This window comes from Pimephales promelas, chromosome 4, assembly GCF_988280905.1.
Source record: "Pimephales promelas chromosome 4, fPimPro1.hap1.1, whole genome shotgun sequence".
Taxonomy (NCBI): domain Eukaryota; kingdom Metazoa; phylum Chordata; class Actinopteri; order Cypriniformes; family Leuciscidae; genus Pimephales; species Pimephales promelas.
Genome location: NC_142772.1, coordinates 46,887,050 through 46,907,598, shown reverse-complemented (window position 1 = coordinate 46,907,598; position 20,549 = coordinate 46,887,050). Strand labels below are relative to the sequence as shown.

The following is a 20,549-nucleotide window of genomic DNA, read 5'->3' as shown; positions in this document are numbered from 1 at the left end:
TCGGCTTTAATATATCGGCCACGTTTTCTTACCAGGCCGATAACGATAAAATTAAAAATGAACATATATCGGCCGATATCGATATGCTGGCCGTGCATCCCTATTATTAACTACTGAAATATTACATTTATTTTGTACAGTGATCAATAAATGGATTGTGTATTATTTATGGCAATAATATGATCTAGTTTGTGCAGAATTTAGTTGGAAATGCTTTCTTTGGTGAACAAACGTTGTTTTTTCCAGCTGACCAAGTGACCACGTTTCTGTTAGTCATTTGTCATTTAAATTGCTTAAAAAGAAAGGAAGATTGAAGGTCTTTTTAAATGCATCTCATCATCCAAAGTAAAATTACAGCATACAGTGGTGTGAATAAGTGTTGGCACCCATGCTAAAGTTGCCTAAAAAGAGGAATAAAAAATCATCTTTTGGATATTGATCTTAATGCCTTAATTAGAAAAATGAGGAAAACTCCACCCTTTAAGGACACCAATTTTCTTTGTGAATGAATAATGTATCATAAATAAATAAATGTTTTTCCTTAAAATACAGGGTGCATAAGTCATGGCCTCCCATGGTTTTACTTCAGTTAGCCTAATAGCTGGTTTGATTTGCATTGAAAGATGATCTTATGGAAAGTACCCCATGCCAATCTCTAGGTGTGGTGGAAGGTGTGTGATGATGTGGGGATATTTTAAATCCAAAGGCCAAGGGAACTTTATCAGGATGCATATTATCCTGGATCCATGAAATAACTGGCTTTTAAAAATAAAAATCTGCCTGACTCTATGGGAATTTAACATAGGGGGGCCATGACTTATGCACCGTGTATTTTAAGGAAAAAACATTTATTTATTTATGATACATTATTCATTCACAAAGAAAATTGGTGTCCTTAAAGGTTGGAGTTTTCCTCATTTTTCTAATTAAGGCATTAAGATCAATATCCAAAAGATGATTTTTTTATTCCTCTTTTTAGGCAACTTTAGCATGGGTCCCAACACTTATTCACACCACTTTAACTGACATGCAAAGGTTGGATATCTCGTATAACCTAGTGAGATAAACATAACCTGCCTCTGACAAGTGTAAGGAGAATCACTAGACGACTCCCTGAACTCTTCCTATGGCCAGAATTTGCCTTGCATTTTCTCAGTCTGAATCTTAGGGATGCGTTTGGCAGGACGTTCAGAGACGATCTGCACGAGTTTAAACAGGCCGAAGCATTTGAGGAATTCCCTGCACACCTTTCTGCCCATCAGATAGGGAGATTGAGGGATTGGGAGGGTGATAGATCGGATGGGAGAACTGCTGGATGCAGGAATGTTAAGTACAGACTTGCACATTTATATGGAAAGTACAATAACTCTCAGGTCACCTGCACGTATCTTGTCTTCTCTGTTGGAATAGGCCTTGAATCCAAGGTTGGGTAGGTTAAGAAACCCATGTGCTTAACCACTTTCAATTTTTCCCATGGACCCGTATGTTTCAGGCTGTTTCGGTTGAGGTAGTTTGGGCGTGTGCTCTTGTGTTCACTCAGATACACCTGTAGAGGGCAGCTGGAACAATTACTAATACATGTGTAACACTTTACAATACGGGTGCACTAATATGCATTAATTCATGCTTAACTAATACACAGATAATCATGAGTTAATGTATAACTAATGAAGAATTAAACCATTAATTAACGATTACTGCATCAGAAACTAATAAAGAGTCTATATGATTAATAGATTAAGTAATACATAAATTGCTATTAATTCAATGTGTCATTGTATATTAATTCTTTAACATATTTTATTAACTAATAGTGTAAATTAATGTGTTAATTACCACAATTAGTCAAAGCTATGCACTTCAACTTCCAGTTGTCTGCTTTAATTAATCATTAGCTAATGATTTGCAAAGGTATCATTATGCTATGACTTTACTTGATGGGGCACATCATTATTAACTAGTCATTTAGTAATTGTAGTAATTTTCACATGAATTTGCACTAACAATCAAGTAAGTAATCATGTATTAATGCATATTAGTGTACCTGTCATATTATCTGGAAGTTTAAATACAAGGCTTTGGCTCATTCTGGTAATTAACATATTAATTAACACTATTAGTTAAAAAAAATGAGTTATTATGGAATTAATCCACAATTACATATTTAATTAAAAACAATTCATGTATGAACTAATGCATTAACCTTACAGACTCTTAATTAGTTCCTAATGTGGTAATCATTAATGAATAGCTTAGATAATCATTACTTACACATTAATTCAGTATTATCTGTGTATTAGTTAAGCATGAATTAATGCTTATTAGTGCACCCTTATTGTAAAGTGTTACCAATACATGTGCTTTGACTTCCCATCTAAAGAGAACTTCACTCCTATTTTATTTTTTATTATATTTATTGTATTTTTTAATTTTTAAATTATTATATTTCGGCTTTTGGAGTTAAAATAGCCTGAATATCTTTCCACGTTCACATTTAAAGAGTCAAAATCACAATCACAGGGGCCAGTAATACCTTAGTCATGTTTTTTGAGATAAGTCTGAATAGCTGTTATTGTCTGGGAATGTTTACGATGGATCATTTGTCATCAGCTGCGTTGCTTCATCATTGGCTTATGGTTAATTTCAAGATCTTTTGACCACATTACAACACGATTTGTAGACTGCAACAGATTATCCTCGTGAGATGGCTATCGTTTTATATGAATTCTTGGGTTATTAATGAGATGGTTTGCTGGTATAAATAGCAGTTTTGATAATGAAACTGGACTCTCACTGTCTCTTTCTATTTGTGTGTTTCACTCAGAGATGGCAATTGGTCCCACATGGCGTCACTCTGACAGAATAATAATTAAAATAAACACACGGGCTTAAATATAGAGGAGCCGGAGGATACAATCTCCACAATCTTTTCCTGATGGTTTTAATGTAATTAACAGGCCTATGTTGAATGGTTGCTTATTTAAACTGTCGCATATTGGTAAATCTTGAATAGTTTTTACTCTTCAAAGCATTGATAATTAATATTTGATGCTTGTTTTATTTCAATTATTGTATTTTTCACTAAAGTGAGTACACCCCTCACATTTCAGCAAACATTTTAGTATATTATCTACTCAACGGACAATACTATAGAAATGAAACTTGGATACTTGAAACTTGTTGCCTTTGGCTTGCTCAGTTGGGGATATTCAAATTAAATGACCCAAACCATCATTGATCAGCTCTACCAAACTTGATAGTCTTTTCACTGTTAAGTTGTCCAGCTTGTGAAAAGCGCTATATAAATATATTTGACTTGAATTGACTTGATATATTTTAGAGTAGTCAATATGCTGTTTGTATGTTTACTGTAGTGTATATAAATACTGATATATTTCATATGGTTCATATAGTTAATATCTTATAATATTAAACAACATAATACATCCTTTGAGAATCGAAGCATAATATTTTTAAATAAACAGCTTATATATCTGTAGTTGTGCAAGATGTCTCTTTATCGCCTCTCTACTCTCGCTCTGTTGTAGGAAATCGTGTGATAGTGTCATTTCCTTAATGCAGTGCTCTCCCTCATTCTTGCTGGTTTGACATCTGTGTCACATGTAAATAACCAAACGCTCAAGAATTCAGGGTTATTAATGCTTAACTCCCTCGGATCTATCAGGTTTTACGGCGTGGCATGCATTTCATCGTCTCTCTGTGGCAGGTTTAGGACTGAAGGCTTCTTATTTTAGTACAGGGGTCTTGGGTCTCCCTCCTTGGCTGACCACTCTGTTGGTCTCAAATCTCTGAAGGTCAGAACTTAGGAAGAACTTTGGGATTGAGAACTTTATATTTGACTGTCATAAATAAGTCTTCTTGTGGCCAAGATGCCAAGGGGCCAAATTTAGACACTTTATCTGTCAGGTTTGACCTCTCAGTCTGCGTAGGTAGTTTTCTGCAAGTAAATAGTCATTGGAGACTTGTTTCTCAGCTCGAGTTTTATTATTGTCTGTTTATGCGAAGAAAGTGTTATCTGCACTTCCACTCATTGACCAGATGGGGGCATAGAAGTAAACATGTGCTTCACTCCTCCATAGGCTTATAAGGGGTCGAAACTTGCCGGCCCAGAAAAGTTAAAGACGGTGAGTTCATGTTGTGTAACTGCGCAGCGCTTCTGTGTTGTACGTCACACGTAGGCTCATTATTGGCCGACGCTAGTCGTGTGTGTGTGTGACGTACAACCAGTGCCGTCGCAGGTGGGGTGCGAGGCCCTGTGCAAACTTGAAATGCAAGTAATAACTCCCTAGGGCTGTCGCGATAACCGCAAAATTGCAGTACCGCGCTTCTGACAAGTCAACCGCAGAGGATTGCACGTAACCGCAGCAACCGCGATATTCACGTTTTTTTTTTTATAAGGCTTCTTCTTGTTTTGAACTTCATGCATGTGTATTGAATGTTAAACAAGTTCATAATGATAACAACAAGACTGTTTATCATGGTGATGTGTAGCCTACAGAGGCTTCACACAGACAGTGAATGAGAGAGATCTGCAGAGCGCGTGCAAATACCTGCTTCTGTCTTTGAAGTCGTGAAAAGGTTGCCGTGTCAAAGGAAAGCGAAATATTTGTCGTATCATCATTTTAAGCTTCACATCACTGGTATTTTCCACAAATGCGCGTCAGCAGCAGCGCTGGTCAGCATCCGACAGCGGGAGGAAGCCGCGGAAAATAATATCACCGAGTCACGCATTGAATCAATGCTAGCCTATATTGGTCTCTAATAAGTGAAGCATCAGCTTCCGCGTTACCCATGCGACGCATTGCTGATCAGCTGAGCCTTGAAAAGTGGAACTCAAAGTTAAAAATAATTAACATCTTGTTTCATTACATCTCTTTTAACGAATCAGCTTCTTTGAACGTGTTCGTTGAACGAACGGTTCAAAGTCCGTTGTCATAACAATATGCGCGCTGAGTGAAAGCCTTTCAATCATGCTTTCAATGCGCATATAGACGCTGTTTAGTTTCGGTTATTGGTTAAGTGACCTCGTTTTTGTACACATTGTAAAATGTGTTTATATAGCAACAAATACTTATAAATTAAATAAATAAATAAATGGCGGTAATACCGCATATCGCGCTATTGAGCCACTCAACATTACCGCAAGGGAAATTCCATAACCGCGACAGCCCTATAACTCCCCCCAAGTAGAGCCAGGCCGATATATCGGCATGCCGATATTATCGGCCGATATTAGGCATTTTCCAAACTATCGATATCGGCAGTTATAATGGCCGATAAATGAATATTTAAAAAAAACAAAAAAACGGACGAAACACGCTTGAACCATGTCATGAGTGTTGGAGTTGTATAGTTTGTCCACCAGAGGGCACTCTACACCGTTCCTGTTGGCAACACTCGTTGAGTTGGTCACGATACATACATTGCTTGAATAACAATTAAAAGATCATCCCCATCATCAGTTCTCTTAACTCAAATAAGCATGACAAAATTTGTGACTATCATGTCCAGTTTAAAATAAATAAATAAATAAATAAATAAAATATCGGCCGATATATCGGATTTTAAAACCCAAAAATATTTGTATCGGTATCGGTCGGGCTCTACTCGTAATCATATTTATTCATACTCGTTATATTCATTTTGATGTTTTTGAATGCAAAAACCAAGCGAACGTCTTAAGTTCACCAATATAATAAAATTTAAAAAGCCAGTTCATGACCCCTTTAATCAGTATAACTCATCTCTTCACTTCTGATGTGTTTACTGGCGCGAGGGCGGGGTAAACAATAGCTAACCACAACCATCCATTCAATTCTCCTTGAACAAGCAAAACTATTTCACTCAGATATATGTTACAATAGTCTTTTCTTCCCTATCACAACCTCGGTTTCATGTTGACTTTAAGCATGCGTTGAGAAGGGGCTATCATTCTGTGGGGGGACAGTTAGACCGTATCGAGTGGACTGTCCCACTTGTGAAGCTGACCAGAGATTGTCTGTCGAGATAGATGTTTAAATAAGTGGCATCCTATAATCTTTCAAAGGAATGAAGGTTCTATACTCATTCTTGCCGGTTTTCTAGGGATTTTTCGGAATAACTTTCTTTCTAGATGACGTCTGGGAATGTTTAGCACCGTAATATATTTTCATAGACCCTAAAACGTGGTCATATATGGGTTTGTGTAGTGTCTAAAAGCTTACGTAAGCAAATCCCCCTGAGAGAGAGACCGTTATCTAGCGAACTGCCGGCTGTATACATAATCGAGCCCTGTGGAATGTTTTGAATGCTTTGGATTGGGAACGACCCTTCCTTTCTTCGTCCCACTCTCGAGTCCAGACTTTTCCGGATCCTGTGCCCAATTCCTTCGGGCGCGGTTCCTTTTGTTGTTCCCCCTGATGGATGAAGAAACTGCATCAGCTTTTGCTGTTGAGGAGTTTGAGAAGGTTTTATTGGAATTCGACATGCAGGATTTCACACCAGAAGCGGGAGAATCCCAAGAGGTGCCCGAGACCAATACATCAACTCCGGCAGAGAAGACCTCACCAGATTTAACCGTGGTTGGTAGTTTCGTACCCGTTTCGGCTTCTGTGGCAGATGCCGTTGAAGATGTGTTGGAAAAGGAGACTATTTCTGATTCAACTGTAGAGATGGATTCAGCATCTCGTGACCCACATTCAGCCCCAGATTCAGCTCTGGTGGAGGCGTCAGAGACTGAAGGAGCGTGTGCTGGAGAGTCATTGTCAGGTTCTGTTGTTCAATCGACCTGCATGTCTGATTCAGATGGGACTTACATGATCCCAGATCCAGAGTGGGTGACGGAGAGAGGTAGGATTGGCTCTTATTGTCTTGACACAAGGGATAGTTCACTTTGAAATTAATTTTTGGTATATTTTAGCTTACCTCAAGGGCATCCAAGATGTAGGTGTCCGCAGTAGTTTCAATTTTGAGGTCAAACCGTTCTTGTCTGTCGGTCATATAATGGAGGTCTATGGTCACCTCCTCAAAAAGCATGCACAGAGAAGTCCAAATTAAACATGATTTAATGACTCGTAAATGTAAGTACACATTGATGGCCTAAGACACGAAACGAGCGTTTTGTGTGAGAAAACGAATTGTATTTATATTGTTTTTACCTCTTGTAATCACAGCCACAATGCGCCCGTGCCCTCAGATCATTCGGCTGTGGTTACAAGAAGTAAAAACGATATAAATACTGTTCGTTTTCTCACACAAACCGCTCGTTTCGTGTCTTAGGCCATCAATGTGTACTTACATTTAGGAGTCATTGAATCATGTTTAATTTGGACTTCTCTGTGCATGCTCTTTGAGGTGGTGACCATAGACCTCCATATAAAAATATCAAAATTGAAACTACTGTGGAAACAAACACAACTACATCTTGGATGCCCTTGAGGTAAGATAAACCATACCAAAAATGTATTTCAAAAGTGAAATATCCCTTTAAGTTAATGTGCATATTTATTTCCCAAAAACCTATTGGCATTGGCGATGATTATATGACCTGAGGTTCCTATTAGCTTTTAGACTAGTTTAGCGGTAGGAATGCACTGGTCGATTTTGAGAATAATTTGCACACAAACTGCATTACAATAATTTCCCAAAGTGTTGTTTGTGGGGAACTTTTACAATGTCTGTAAATAGATCCTCTGAGACAATCGCAAGAGAAAAAAATTGGCAACTGGTATCGGAATCGGCCCATTTGGTTGTAAAAAAAATTGGCAATTGGATTTGGCCATTAAACATCTTGATCTTATCCTGATTTAACATGTTTGATTAGTTGATTAGTGGCATCAAGTACAGCAGTATGAAAAAAGGAAGCATAAATGCAGTTATGCTTCCTTTTTTCTTAAAGGGATACTCCACTTTTTTTTGGGAAATAGGCTCATTTTACAACTCCCCCAGAGTTAAACAGTTGAGTTTGACCATCTTCGAATCCATTCTGACGATTTTCTGATATTTAGAAGAATATCAGTAACCAGACAGTTTCTGGTCCCATTGACTTAGTATATATTTTTTCCTACTATGGAAGTCAATGGGACCAGAAACTGTCAATCAGATATCAGAAAATCGGCTGAATGGATTGGAAAATGGTCAAACCCAACTGTTTAACTCTAAGGGAGTTGTAAAATGAGCCTATTTCCAAAAAAGTGGAGTATCCCTTTCCCTTTAACTTCCACAGTTGCACATTTAGATATGTACATTTATATTTTTTGTTAATCATATACAGCTGTAATTTGTGGCCCAATTTGGCAGCAGACATCTAATGTGCCAAAAACATATATACCGTAATACACTGCAGCAAATACAACAGTTTACAATCCAACCTCCAAGTGTGGTTGACTATCAAGGTTTCTTCTTAATGTTTCTTGTTGTATTAGCATTAATATTTTAGTGGCAATGATTTAAAGAGGATGAATATAGATTCAGAGTGGATGTTCTCATGCTTGGGTAATATTTTGGCTTTCTTCCATATAGAACATGTAGTTTTGCATACCAAGTGTCTCGTTATTACGTACAAGACGCCTGAAAATAGAGCATAAAGCAACAATGATTCATTGTAGTCCAGGTTTATATTGTGAAATGATTCGTTTCAGTCTTTTTGAATGGAATTTACCCAAACCGGAAGTGTTACCCATAATTAAGGATTAATTGTGATTTCCAGCCATGCAACTGGAAAATTTGCGTTTATTCCTAATTTATTAGCATTTTTTTGGTTAAAAAGACCTTTTTTTGTTCGATTAGGTCAAAAAGATGCTTAATTTCAACATGTGGGAGAGTGATTTCTGTTCAATGTAATGTATGTGATAAAGAAACAGCAGAGAGAGAGAGAATATGGGTTAATGTTTCCTTTGCCGCTCCCTCATCAAGCCGAGTGCTGAACAAACAGTCCAGATACGATCAGAGACCAGTCTCAAAGTCTTCCTGCTGGCTTTCCTTTCTCTAGTAATCTTCACATTTATTTAGTAAATTACATAATTATGTTTTTTTTTTAAGTAGGACTGACTGAATATGGAGTTAAAGGAGTAGTTCACTTTAAAAAAAAACTTTTGCTGATAATTTACTCACCCCCATGTCATCCAAGATGTCCATGTCTTTCTTTCTTCAGTTGAAAAGAAATGAAGGTTTTTGATGAAAACATTCCAGGATTTTTCTCCATATAATGGACTTCAATGGGGACCAAACGGTTCAAGGTCCAAAAGACAGTTTCAGTGCAAACTGCAAACTGTTCAAAGGGCTTTAAACGATTCCAGGGTCTTATCAAACAAAACGATCGCTCATTTAATAAAAAACAAAAAACAAAACTAAGTTTAAGTTTTATAAGCTCAAAAGGTCGCCTTGCCGTTTGTGACTCTCCTTTTTGAACTCGTTCATCAAAATGAACGAATCTTTTTCTGAGTCAATTCATTTGTTTCGTACGTTGAATTAACCAAATGACTCGGAAAAAGATTTGTTCATTTTGATGATCGAGTTCGAACAGGAGAGTCACGAACGCGCATCACAGAACAGAGCAAGGCGACCATTTGAGCTTATAAAACTTAAACTTTATTTTTTTTTATTAAATGAGCGATCGTTTCGCTTGATAAGACCCTTACTCATCGTCTGGAATCGTTTAAAGCCCTTTGAACAGTTTGCATTTTGCACTGAAACTGTCTTTTGGACCTTGAACAGTTTGGACCCCATTGAAGTCCATTATATGGAGAAAAATCCTGGAAGGTTTTCATCAAAAACCTTAATTTCTTTTCGACTGAAGAAAGAAAGACATGCACATCTTGGATGACATGGGGGTGAGTAAATTATCAGCAAAAGTTTTTTTTTAAAGTGAACTACTCCTTTAATTTAGAAAGTTAATCTGTTTGTGTAATGGCAGCACTTGTGCAGATTAGTGACCTGTACACAGTTGCAGACAGGTTATATACTGCAACCTTTTTAGTATCTGGTATTTGGAGGGGAAGTTAAAGTTAGCACCTGCCGAAAAACAGCCCGCCCTTCTCTCGGACGACTCCAGTTTATTATACTTGTCCTGTCTTGAAGTTCGATTTTCTTCTGTTTCTTCTCTCGCTCTCTCTCTCTCCCTCTCTCTCTTCTTTCTAGATCTCTCTTTTCCATTTCTTATCCTATCATTTTTTCCCCCACTCCTTGTCGTAGCTCCTCCCGTCTGAGATAAAGTGCGAAGGTAAAGACACACAGATCAGCAGGGCGTTACTGTCTGTCCCGTTCACAGTGTAAGTAACCAGCTGTTATTTGCCTTTAGTTGGTTGTTTCTTGGGAAAGTGTGGCTTTCATGTGTTTGTGACTGTAATGGGGATTTTTGGAATCAGCTGTGGTGTTATTGGTGGTTGGTATTGTGTGATTAACAATGTGTTTGTTTGTGAACTGAAAAAAAATGATCTTCAGCTTCAGTTTGGTGTTTTGTTGCACTCGTGTGTCTTGTGTGAGTTGTAGATTGAATATTATAACATATATGGTACTAGATAATAAAGCCAATGCCTTACATCTATGGATCTACACCGGACACGAGCAGCTTGTTGAGAAGCGTCAAAACTATATCACTCCACTTACAATCAAATCACAAACACCGACAAATGACTTTTATATTATTTTATTATTTGGTGCATGGTTACTCTAGCTATATTTATTTTCCCATTTGTCTGAAATTAATATTTATGTATGCTTTTAGTTTAAAATATGTTTCATTTATTAATTTCCCCTGATTCCTCAAATAAATTTGATTAAATGTTTGAATTAATTTGCTTATTAATATATATTCAAGAATTAATTTTCTTCTGAATTTGATTAATTATATGTTTACGAATTAATTTGCTCCGAATTATATGCTTTATATATTTTTTTATTTAATATGCTGTGAATATTATATTATATTTTTATGAATTAATTTACTCTGGATTTTATGCGATAAATATTTATGAATTATTATGTTATGTTTATAAATTAATTTTATAAACTTCATTAATTTTATATTTATGAATTAATTTGCTCTAAATATTATGAGTTATATATTTATTAATTAGTTTGTTCTGAATTTTATGTGTAATATATTATTTATGAATTAATATGCTCTAAACTTTACATGTTTTGAATTTAAATAAATAAAATGAATTTGTCATTCTACAAAAACCCATGCAAAATCAATTTTTATACTAATAGATTTCCATTTTTTTAATAACGCATTTCTCATAGTTTAGCATTGGGCTCACAGCTCCGATCACTGGTTCAGTTTGACAAACAAATTGAGATGAAATGCTGCTTTAAGTATCGAGAACCTTGAGGTGTCATCTGTCATGCTGTAGTGACATCATCAGTCACTTCCTGTGTTGACACGACTGACTTGGTAGAAAGGATGGTGATGCAACCGAGATCCAAAGGTGCCTCATCACTAAAGTAATTGCTATAAAAATGAGTTTTAAACTATAGACGGTCCGAAAAGTGTTCGCTTAAGAGCATGTTTTACAACCTTACTTAGCTGTGTGTGTGTGTGGAAGTGCTTTCTGTTCTGTTCCTGAGTCTATGGCTTTTGAATAGTGATTTATGTGTGCATTAAGAGGTGTGTCCGTTTATCCACATGCATTTTGCACTTTTTGCTGAATCTATCCCTGTAGGCATGCAGTTTTAGAGCAGTCTTTACATGTGAGGTTGTCACTCACCACCACACCCCATATGAGTGAAGCCTGCAGTGATTTCACCATCCCAGTCATGTGATTCATAACCACTCCAGCCGACAGAGACGTGTTTTGAACAGACTTGACAAAGTCCTGTTATTCAACAACCCGTTTGATTTCTAATGAGGTTATGGATTTGAAAAGACCTGCATATCCATAGCTTTAGATTTGTACCGACACTTTTATCCAAAGTTTTATCAGGACACATTCCCTGAGAATGAAACCAGTCTGTTTTTTGTTTCTACAGATGCTCTTCTTGCGGATTTGGAGTCCACAACCTCCCACATTTCCAAGCAAGCTGTTTTTCTGCCAGAAGAGACGCCATATTCCTACCCCACAGGAAGTGACTCTTATCAGGACGTGTCCTCCCCACCTCGAGTAACTTCCCCTCCTGCTGAAACACTGAATGGATCTTGGGTAGAACAGCCGGAATCAAAGCACTCTTCGACCCAGGTAAAATGACCATTACTTCCTGGTGTAATGTTTCTTTATTCCTCATGCTTTTTGCTGGTCTTTATATGAGTCTACTGGGTTATCCTTTAACCTTACAACAAATACCAGATGCCGTCCTGTTCCACTTTCTGTTGTGCCCTTGAGCAAAGCACTTCAGTTGCCTCAGAAACTTGTGCCATTAAGCCCGTTCAACATATTCATGGTTTCATTAATGGGTCCATATTCTGCATATTTGTAGGGCTGCAGCTATCGATTCTTTTTGTAATCGATCAATCTTGCACCTAAGCAATCGATTTATATAGCACCTAAGCGCTCGATTAATCGATTTATCTAGCACCGAGGCGATCTATTAATCGATTAATCTAGCACCTAAGTGATCGATTAATCGATTAATCTAACACCTAGGTGATCGGTTAATCGATTAATCTAGCACCTAAGCAATCGATTTATCTAGCACCTAAGCGATCGATTAATCGATTTATATAGCACCTAAGCACTCGATTAATAGATGTATCTAGCACCTAGGCGATCGATTAATCGATTTATATAGCACCTAAGCGCTCGATTAATAGATTTATCTAGCACCTAAGCGATCGATTGATCGATTAATCTAACACCTAGGTGATCGGTTAATCGATTAATCTAGCACCCGAACGCTCGATTAATCGTTTACATCTAGCGCCTAAGCGATCGATTAATCGCTTAAACTAGCACCTAAGCGGTCGATTAATCTAGCGCCTAGGCGATTGGTTAGTCGATTAATCTAGCACCTAAGTGGTCGGTTAATCGATTAATCTAGCACCTGAGCGATTGGTTAATCGATTAATCTAGCACCTAAGTGATCGGTTAATCGATTAATCTAGCACCTGAGCGATCGGTTAATCGCTTAATCTAGCACCTAAGCGGTCGATTAATCTAGCACCTAGGCGATCGGTTAATTAATCGATTAATCTAGCACCTAAGCGATCGGTTAATCGATTAATCTAGCACCTGAGCGATCGGTTAATCGATTAATCTAGCACCTAAGCGATCGGTTAATCGATTAATCTAGCACCTAAGCGATCGATTAATCGTTTAAATCTAGCACCTAAGCGATCGATTAATCTAACACCTAAGCGATCGGTTAATCTAGCACCTAAGCGATCGGTTAATCGATTAATCTAGCACCTAAGCGATCGTTTAATCGTTTAAATCTAGCACCTAAGCGATCGATTAATCTAGCACCTAAGCGATCGGTTAATCGATTAATCTAGCACCTAAGCGATCGGTTAATCGATTAATCTAGCACCTAAGCGATCTGTTAATCGATAAATCTAGCACCTTAGCGATCGGTTAATCGTTTAAATCTAGCACCTAAGCGATCGGTTAATCGATTAATCTAGCACCTAAGCGATCGGTTAATCGATTAATCTAGAACCTAAGCGATCTGTTAATCGATAAATCTAGCACCTTAGCGATCGGTTAATCGTTTAAATCTAGCACCTAAGCGATCGGTTTAATCGATTAAACTAGCACCTAAGCGATCGGTTAATCGATTAATCTAGCACCTAAGCGATCGATTAATCTTTTAAATCTAGCACCTAATTGATCGATTAATCTAGCACCTAAGCGATCGGTTAATCGATAAATCTAGCACCTAAGCGATCGGTTAATCGATTAATCTAGCACCTTAGCGATCGGTTAATTGATTAATCTAGGACCTAAGCAATCGGTTAATCGATTAATCTAGCACCTAAGCGACCTGTTGATAGGTTAATCGGATAATTTGTTTGTGTGTGTTTTTAAACAACCAAAACAAATATTGTATAATGAAAATAAGGCTGTAAAATGATCAAGGGTCTGGCTTTTATTTCTTAAAAAAAAAAAAAACTAGTTGTATTTATTCCAACTCCAACATTTGGCTCCAAAACTAGTGTTCATAAGTGCCAACAATTATATAACAATACATTTAAATCAATTCACTGTAAAACTTTGATTACAATAGTAAGGCCATCAGTTAAACCATTATATATAACTGATTATTAATTGTCTTTTAAACCATTAAGCGGGTCCAAAACCCCAGGTGTATCATAGTTTTTATTATTATATTTTTGCTGTTTCTGCTCTCATCTGTGAAGTAAAATTGCTTAAATGTTAAACGATTATATTTTTTTTCCTTAAGTCGGCTCCGAAAAACGCCAGTCCTCGCGTGTCTCAGTCGGACGAAGAGCACGTCTATAGTTTCCCCAACAAGCAGAAGACTACTGACTCCCCCACCATTGCCGCCATGAGCTCATCACTGGGCAGTAACCTATCGGAACTGGACCGTCTGTTGCTGGAGCTCAACGCCGTACAGCACAGCACACCATCCTTCGCTACTGAAGGTGAGCACTTCAAAACAAGCACTACCTTCGGATGAGACGTAAACCGAGGTCCTGAATCTCTGTGGTCATTAAAAATCACAGGATGTCGATGGATTAAAGAGTACTGGGGTTAACCCCGGCATCCTGGCCAAATTTGCCCTTTCCATTATGGCCTCCTGATCATCCGATATACCGATTGGCTTCATCACTGTCTCCTCTCCACCAATGAGCTGGTGTGTGCTGGGCATTCTGGCGCAATATGGCTGCCGTCGCATCATTAGTGGTGGTTGAGGAGCGCTTTAAGTGTATTACTACATGTTGTTAAAACTTGCATAAATGTTTTTTTTATATTTCACAGAGACCTACCCACCTAAACCAGCCAGCAACGCTCAGCGCTATGTCCCAGAAAACGGTGTTTCATCAGTAGTGAAAGTGCCTCCTCCAAAGTTAGAGAAACCCAAACGCAGTGCACCCGGTCGGGGGATAGAAGACGTCAGACCCAGTGTGGAGAGCCTGTTAAACGATTTGGAGAGCTCAGTGCCGGCCCCTGCGTAAGATTACACTCTGCTGAAAACATTTGATTAATGTCATTTTTATAAGCAAGCATTCAGGTATGAGAAGCTGTGCTGTATCGTGAATAAGTAACGGCTGAAGGGCGTTGTTAGGCTCGGCGCGAAGCGGAGTAACCCCTTCTGCCGTTACTTATTCACGATACAGCACTTGCCTCGAGTACCTTATTGCTTTTATAAAACGGTTACCACACAATACAAATATTAAAAGTACAAAAAATATTTATTAGTGCAACTTTCATGAAGTAAAATCATTAAAAGCCTTCCTTCTGCTAGAAAAAAATAGTCCCTGACCGTGAACAGCAACAACGTTCCAATGTGTAATATGCATTAAAGCTCAAATAAACAACAACATGGGAACTGAAATGTTGCACAGTGATACACAGAACCGATGGGTGAAGCGGTCGTCATAGCTTTTGATTTATCATGAATAAGCACAGCTATTGACCAATCAGAATCAAGGATTGGAACTAACCGTTTTATAAATATCTGTGCATATTTTATGATAGAATTTAAATATTTTACATTTGTTTTACATCTTTTTAGTGAGTAGAATGATTTTTTTTTTCGTAATAACTAGACAAAAGTTGATATGTTGTAGGGCTGAGCGTTATGACAATATTTAACATGGAAATGATACTGTAAAAAAAAATGTCTATTGTTAGAGATTTTGCTATATCATTAAGTAAATAAATCCGCATAGCTCAGTATTATTAAAGACATTGACACTTTAGACGAGTGATAAAGAAACAAGCATGAATGATAAAATAATAATAATAATAATAATAATAATAGGAAAAAAAGAATCCTAAGGAAAACAATTATTGTATAATGAAAATAAGGCTGTAAAATGATCAAGCGTCTGGCTTTTATTTCTGTAAAAAAAAAACTAGTGGTATTTATTCCAACTCCAACATTTGGCTCCAAAACTAAGCCTATTTATTGCAATTTTTACCCATTTAGTGTTCATAAGTGCCAGTGCCAACAATTATATAACAATACAGTTAAATCAATTCACTGTAAAACTTTGAATACAATAGTACCCGCCATCAGTTAAACCATAATATAACTGATTATTAATTGTCTTTTAAACCATTAAGCAGGTCCAAAACCCCAGGTGTATCATAGTTTTTTTTCATTATATTTTTGCTGTTTCTCCTCTCATCTGTGAAGTAAAATTGCTTAAATGTTAAGCGATTATATTTTCTTACCTCAAGTCGGCGCCAAAATTTTTTTTCCGTAATAACTAGACTAGGCGTAATAAAAAGTTGATATGTTGTAGGGCTGAGCGTTATGACAATATTTAACATGGAAATGATATAAAATGTCTATTGTTAGAGATTTTGCTTTATCATTAAGTAAATAAATCCGCATAGCTCAGTATTATTAAAGACATTGACACTTTAGACGAGTGATAAAGAAACAAGCATGAATGATAAAATAATAATAATAATAGAAAAAAAAAATAACCCTAAGGAAAACAATTGGGCGTTGCCCAAAAAAAAAACACCTCTCAGACTATGCAGTGTTTGATTATTAAATTTAACCTACTGTAGCTGAAAGACTTGTATTTCTGTATCTTTGGTCTATTGTATTCGTAATAATCTTTGTTCTTATTGTTAATACAAAATTAAAAGCCCACCCCTAATATGTTGTTTCAATTAAAAAAAAAAAAAATCAAATCATTTAGAGTTTAATTTAGAATTTAAATCCCAGATATTCTTTATGGTCTTTTGGACTGTTGACTTCACCAGGTGCCTTATTTGTGCGCTAGATCTTTTCTTACATCCCATTTTTAATATTGTATCATTTATAGACCCGCCCCATCAGTGCCGATGGTTCCTGAGTTGAGAGAAGTTCAGGAAGAGACTCCCACCCAGCAGCAGGCCCGAATCTCAGCCTCCTCAGCGACGCGGGAACTCGATGAACTCATGGCTTCACTGTCTGACTTCAAAGTTCAGAGCAATGTAAGTCTTGGAGCAGGACAGACAAATGACATTTTATACCTTTTCTATAAATGTTCCTTTCAAACAAACTTCCTAAACCATGATCCATTGCTTTGCCACACAGTAGAAAAGGTTTTATTTTCGAACATTCTTTTAATTAGCAAAATCTTATTTATTGGCAAATAATCTGGAATGAGTTGTCATTGGCTTTGTGTTTTAATCTTGTGAGTGCTGATAATGATAATCAGATAGGAAACAGTAGATTATTATCAATCAAGGCCTTTGAAATAAATAAAGGTTTACATGCCTTGTATGAGGGCACGCTCTCATGGGTCCATTATAAAGGTCTTGTTAGCATATCTCTCTTGGATGCGAGCCACACTGCGGTTGAAAAGAGAGAATCTGGAATGCTGTGTTTGTGGTGTCATGTTTGTATCTTGAAATGCTGGTCATCATATTTGCTTTCAGGTTGGTAAACCAACCAAATATCTGACTTGTACTTTGTTGCATTCTTGGAATACATTTTTATTGACTAAATAAGCCAATTGCAAGCTTACATAACTCATTGCATTATGCATAATTTTTAATTTGAGAATAATATAATGGATAATTCCCAGCTTGCCTTCATGATTCCACTCAAATGCTTTCCTCCCTTTCTCTTTGATTTGTTGTCGTCGTCTTACTGTTGGTTGTCTAGACTGGCTCATTATCCACTAACGGGTCAGAACTTTCCAATCTTGTGGTAACCGAGAGCCTCGCAGTCCCTTCTGTCCCAGAGGCAGAGGTATCTGACCACAGCTTTCCTTCCTCTAATTGCACATCGTTTCTGCCGGAACTCCACATTGTTGAGGAATCAACAACCAAAGCTCCAGTGTCCAACTCCAAGAGCCATTCTGACAAACTACTGGTAGTTTCTTGCGCAGAGAGTCCTTTATCACCAGAACCATCTGCAAAAACTTCAAGCCTTCCGCCATCAAGTTTAAAGAAACATGAAGTCGATTCACCCAAGATCTTCAACCCGAAAACCTCAAGTCCGATTTTGGTTTCCAAAAACAGTCCACCTGTGGTGGCAAAGGCCTCCTCGCCAGTTATAAATCCAAGGATTTCTAGCCCAGTGGCTAAAAGCCCCAGTCCACCAGAGGTTATGAAGAGCTCAAATCGAGTTGTCGACGTGAAAAGTTCTAGTCCTGTAACAATTGCGAAGACCTCCAGTCCAGTTGTGGTCAGAAAGAGCCCAAGCCCTATTACAGCTGTTAGAGCAACCAAAAGTCCTTTCCCTGGACCAAACCCTGATCTAGGGATTACTGGCAAGAGCCCAGTGCCAACTCTCATTGCGCTACCTGCTCCTCCAGTTTCAACCCTAACATTAACTCCCAAGCCATCCAAAGAGAAACCTGATAACCCCAGACCTGGCATATTGGAAATAAGTCTTCCTTGCCCCAAGCCTCTTCTGGAGGAAGCTCTGGACAAGCTGTTGACGTCTAGTCTTTCCCAACCAGAGTTGGTGAAACCTCTTGAAGGAGATCCTGGAAATGAAGAAATGAACGATGACATTCTGTCACTTTTTCATCAATCGACGCCACAGGGTGGCTATAAAGACACTGATATCCGTTGGACAGACGACTCCTTATACCCTGGAGCGTCAGATGTTTCTCTGGACCTTCCACTTCTTCAGCCATCAGCAGTTGAAAGGCTCTCCGCTTCTGGACAAGTATGAGGCACACCAACTCTGTCTCCAATTTGCACCCCTAAATTTAGCGAGCATGCTGCACCACGTACGGCTGTTTATGCTTTCTCAAATACACGAGCCTGATCCTTATGCCAAGGGGCCTGTTGATATCCAATCTGAACCTTTCCATCCTGCTCAGATAGAAGCACCAACCATTAGCAAGTTAAATATGCCTCTCAAAAACCCGATACCCAAGTCACTTAGTGCTCCTAAAATGGGAGGGCTAGCCATTTAATTTGGTTTGGTTTGTAGCTGCTCTATTCAGTTGCAGTGCTTTGTATTGTGTTTTTGGAAAGGTTGAGAATTGAGGAATCCAAAGTATGTTTGGTGGATACGATTGTGTGGAAGGAGTCTTTGGGATGTTCAAATGCATGCCCTGACGCGCTTCCTCAATGAGGTGTATGGCGTTAGAAGGACAACAAGGCTAGGCTTGCTTGTTTCTTTGCAGTTTTGCATTGGTTGCATTGTGCAATTGCATTCCATCTTCACTTTTTTTCTTTCTTCAGGGCACATGATGCCTTTTAGAGATAGCTGCAGGAGATGTTCTGCAAGGGCGTTATTTACTGTGGTCCCATGTTCTGATTGTCTTGCATGAGGCAAATTATTTGTAATTGCTAAATTTGATGTGTAGCGTCTAATGGCGCTTTTCCATTACCAGTAGTGCCTCGACTCGACTCGGTTTTCCATTGCAGACAGTACCGCCACAAATAGTAGCTGGTCGTCATAGCGACGCCTTTCGTTCCTCGTTGGCCAATCAAACTCTCGCTGGATCCTCTCTTCGGCAACCAAACAAAGGAAAGCCCCCACCTCCTCGTTTGACCAAGGCGTATTCTTCCGAGTTGCCATAATAATAGTAGTAAGTTTAGTAATTCACCTTTGGCTAAGCCACACCCTAGAATGTAGATTGACCAATCACAGCGCAGCCAAGAACGAGCCCCGACACTTTTTCACAGCGCTCCATTGACTTTCAATACAGGCGTCTCATATTGTTGGTCTCGGCAGGCTATTACCGTCGTAGTTTTATCCAAAATATGGTTAACGTTGTGCCTCGGGCATTTGTAACAAAGATACGCGTTTCCCAGAGAGGTTGGAGGGGGGTGTCCGTTTTTTTCCTTCCCAAAACCAAAGTAAAATCCTTACAATTGTCGTCTTTGGATTAAACTGTATGGACGTCCTCAGTCAGCTAAACCCCGCAAAAATCAACAAGCACATCTTTTTTTACTTCTAACCTTACTGTGAGTGTGAAGTTATACTAGTTAGACCGTTTTATAATGTTTTAGGTTATGATTTCGGTTCTCATACCGGTTGTTGATACGCTAGCACACGCTGCTAATAAATACAACGTTATACTCGTGTAGTCCGTTTGCTTTGTAATAACGATTATAGAAGTGAATAGAGTCCTACCCAGCTTTGCATGAACAGTGTTGTTCCCTGATATTGTTAGTCCCAGCCTCCGTCTCCATTAGTAGGATATGCGGTGGTTCATTTTTTGACTGTGACCGGAAACGATATGCTTTTGCCTCTATTTTGGATGCCTTGTTGTTTCTTGCGTTTGTATGTCTTGAATATAGCCTTCGAACGCATATTACAGCCCCTTTTACCTACTTATATCGTACACTTTATTTGCTGCTTTATAAAAGTTTGAGAACATTTCAGCAGGAAGAGCTGTCTCAGCATAAGCCATGCAGAGCACAGATGAAGTTTGACGGATGTAGCAACAGTAACTAAGGGGGGCGGGGCTTAGCCAAAGGTGAATTATGTCTAGCCAAACTATTTAAAAATGGCGG

At 38.1% G+C, this 20,549-nt stretch overlaps 1 protein-coding gene across 4 annotated transcripts in view; it reads left to right on the top strand.

Annotated features, from left to right (window-relative positions):
• Positions 1-20,549, top strand: part of pxna (paxillin a) — a 46,299-nt gene that overhangs the window by 11,072 nt on the left and 14,678 nt on the right. Inside the window, exons 1-6 of one of the 4 annotated variants that reach the window (XM_089130615.1) lie at positions 6,389-6,849; positions 11,971-12,176; positions 14,338-14,539; positions 14,877-15,069; positions 16,904-17,054; positions 17,731-18,744. In XM_089130615.1, the coding sequence (XP_088986741.1) occupies positions 6,420-6,849; positions 11,971-12,176; positions 14,338-14,539; positions 14,877-15,069; positions 16,904-17,054; positions 17,731-18,744 (2,196 nt within the window). In that variant the 5' untranslated portion in view covers positions 6,389-6,419. Of the gene's footprint in view, positions 1-6,367; positions 6,850-11,387; positions 11,430-11,970; positions 12,177-14,337; positions 14,540-14,876; positions 15,070-16,903; positions 17,055-17,730; positions 18,745-20,549 lie in introns of those variants that run through there. The other 3 variants (XM_039687439.2, XM_089130613.1, XM_039687440.2) reach the window with 3 other exon arrangements.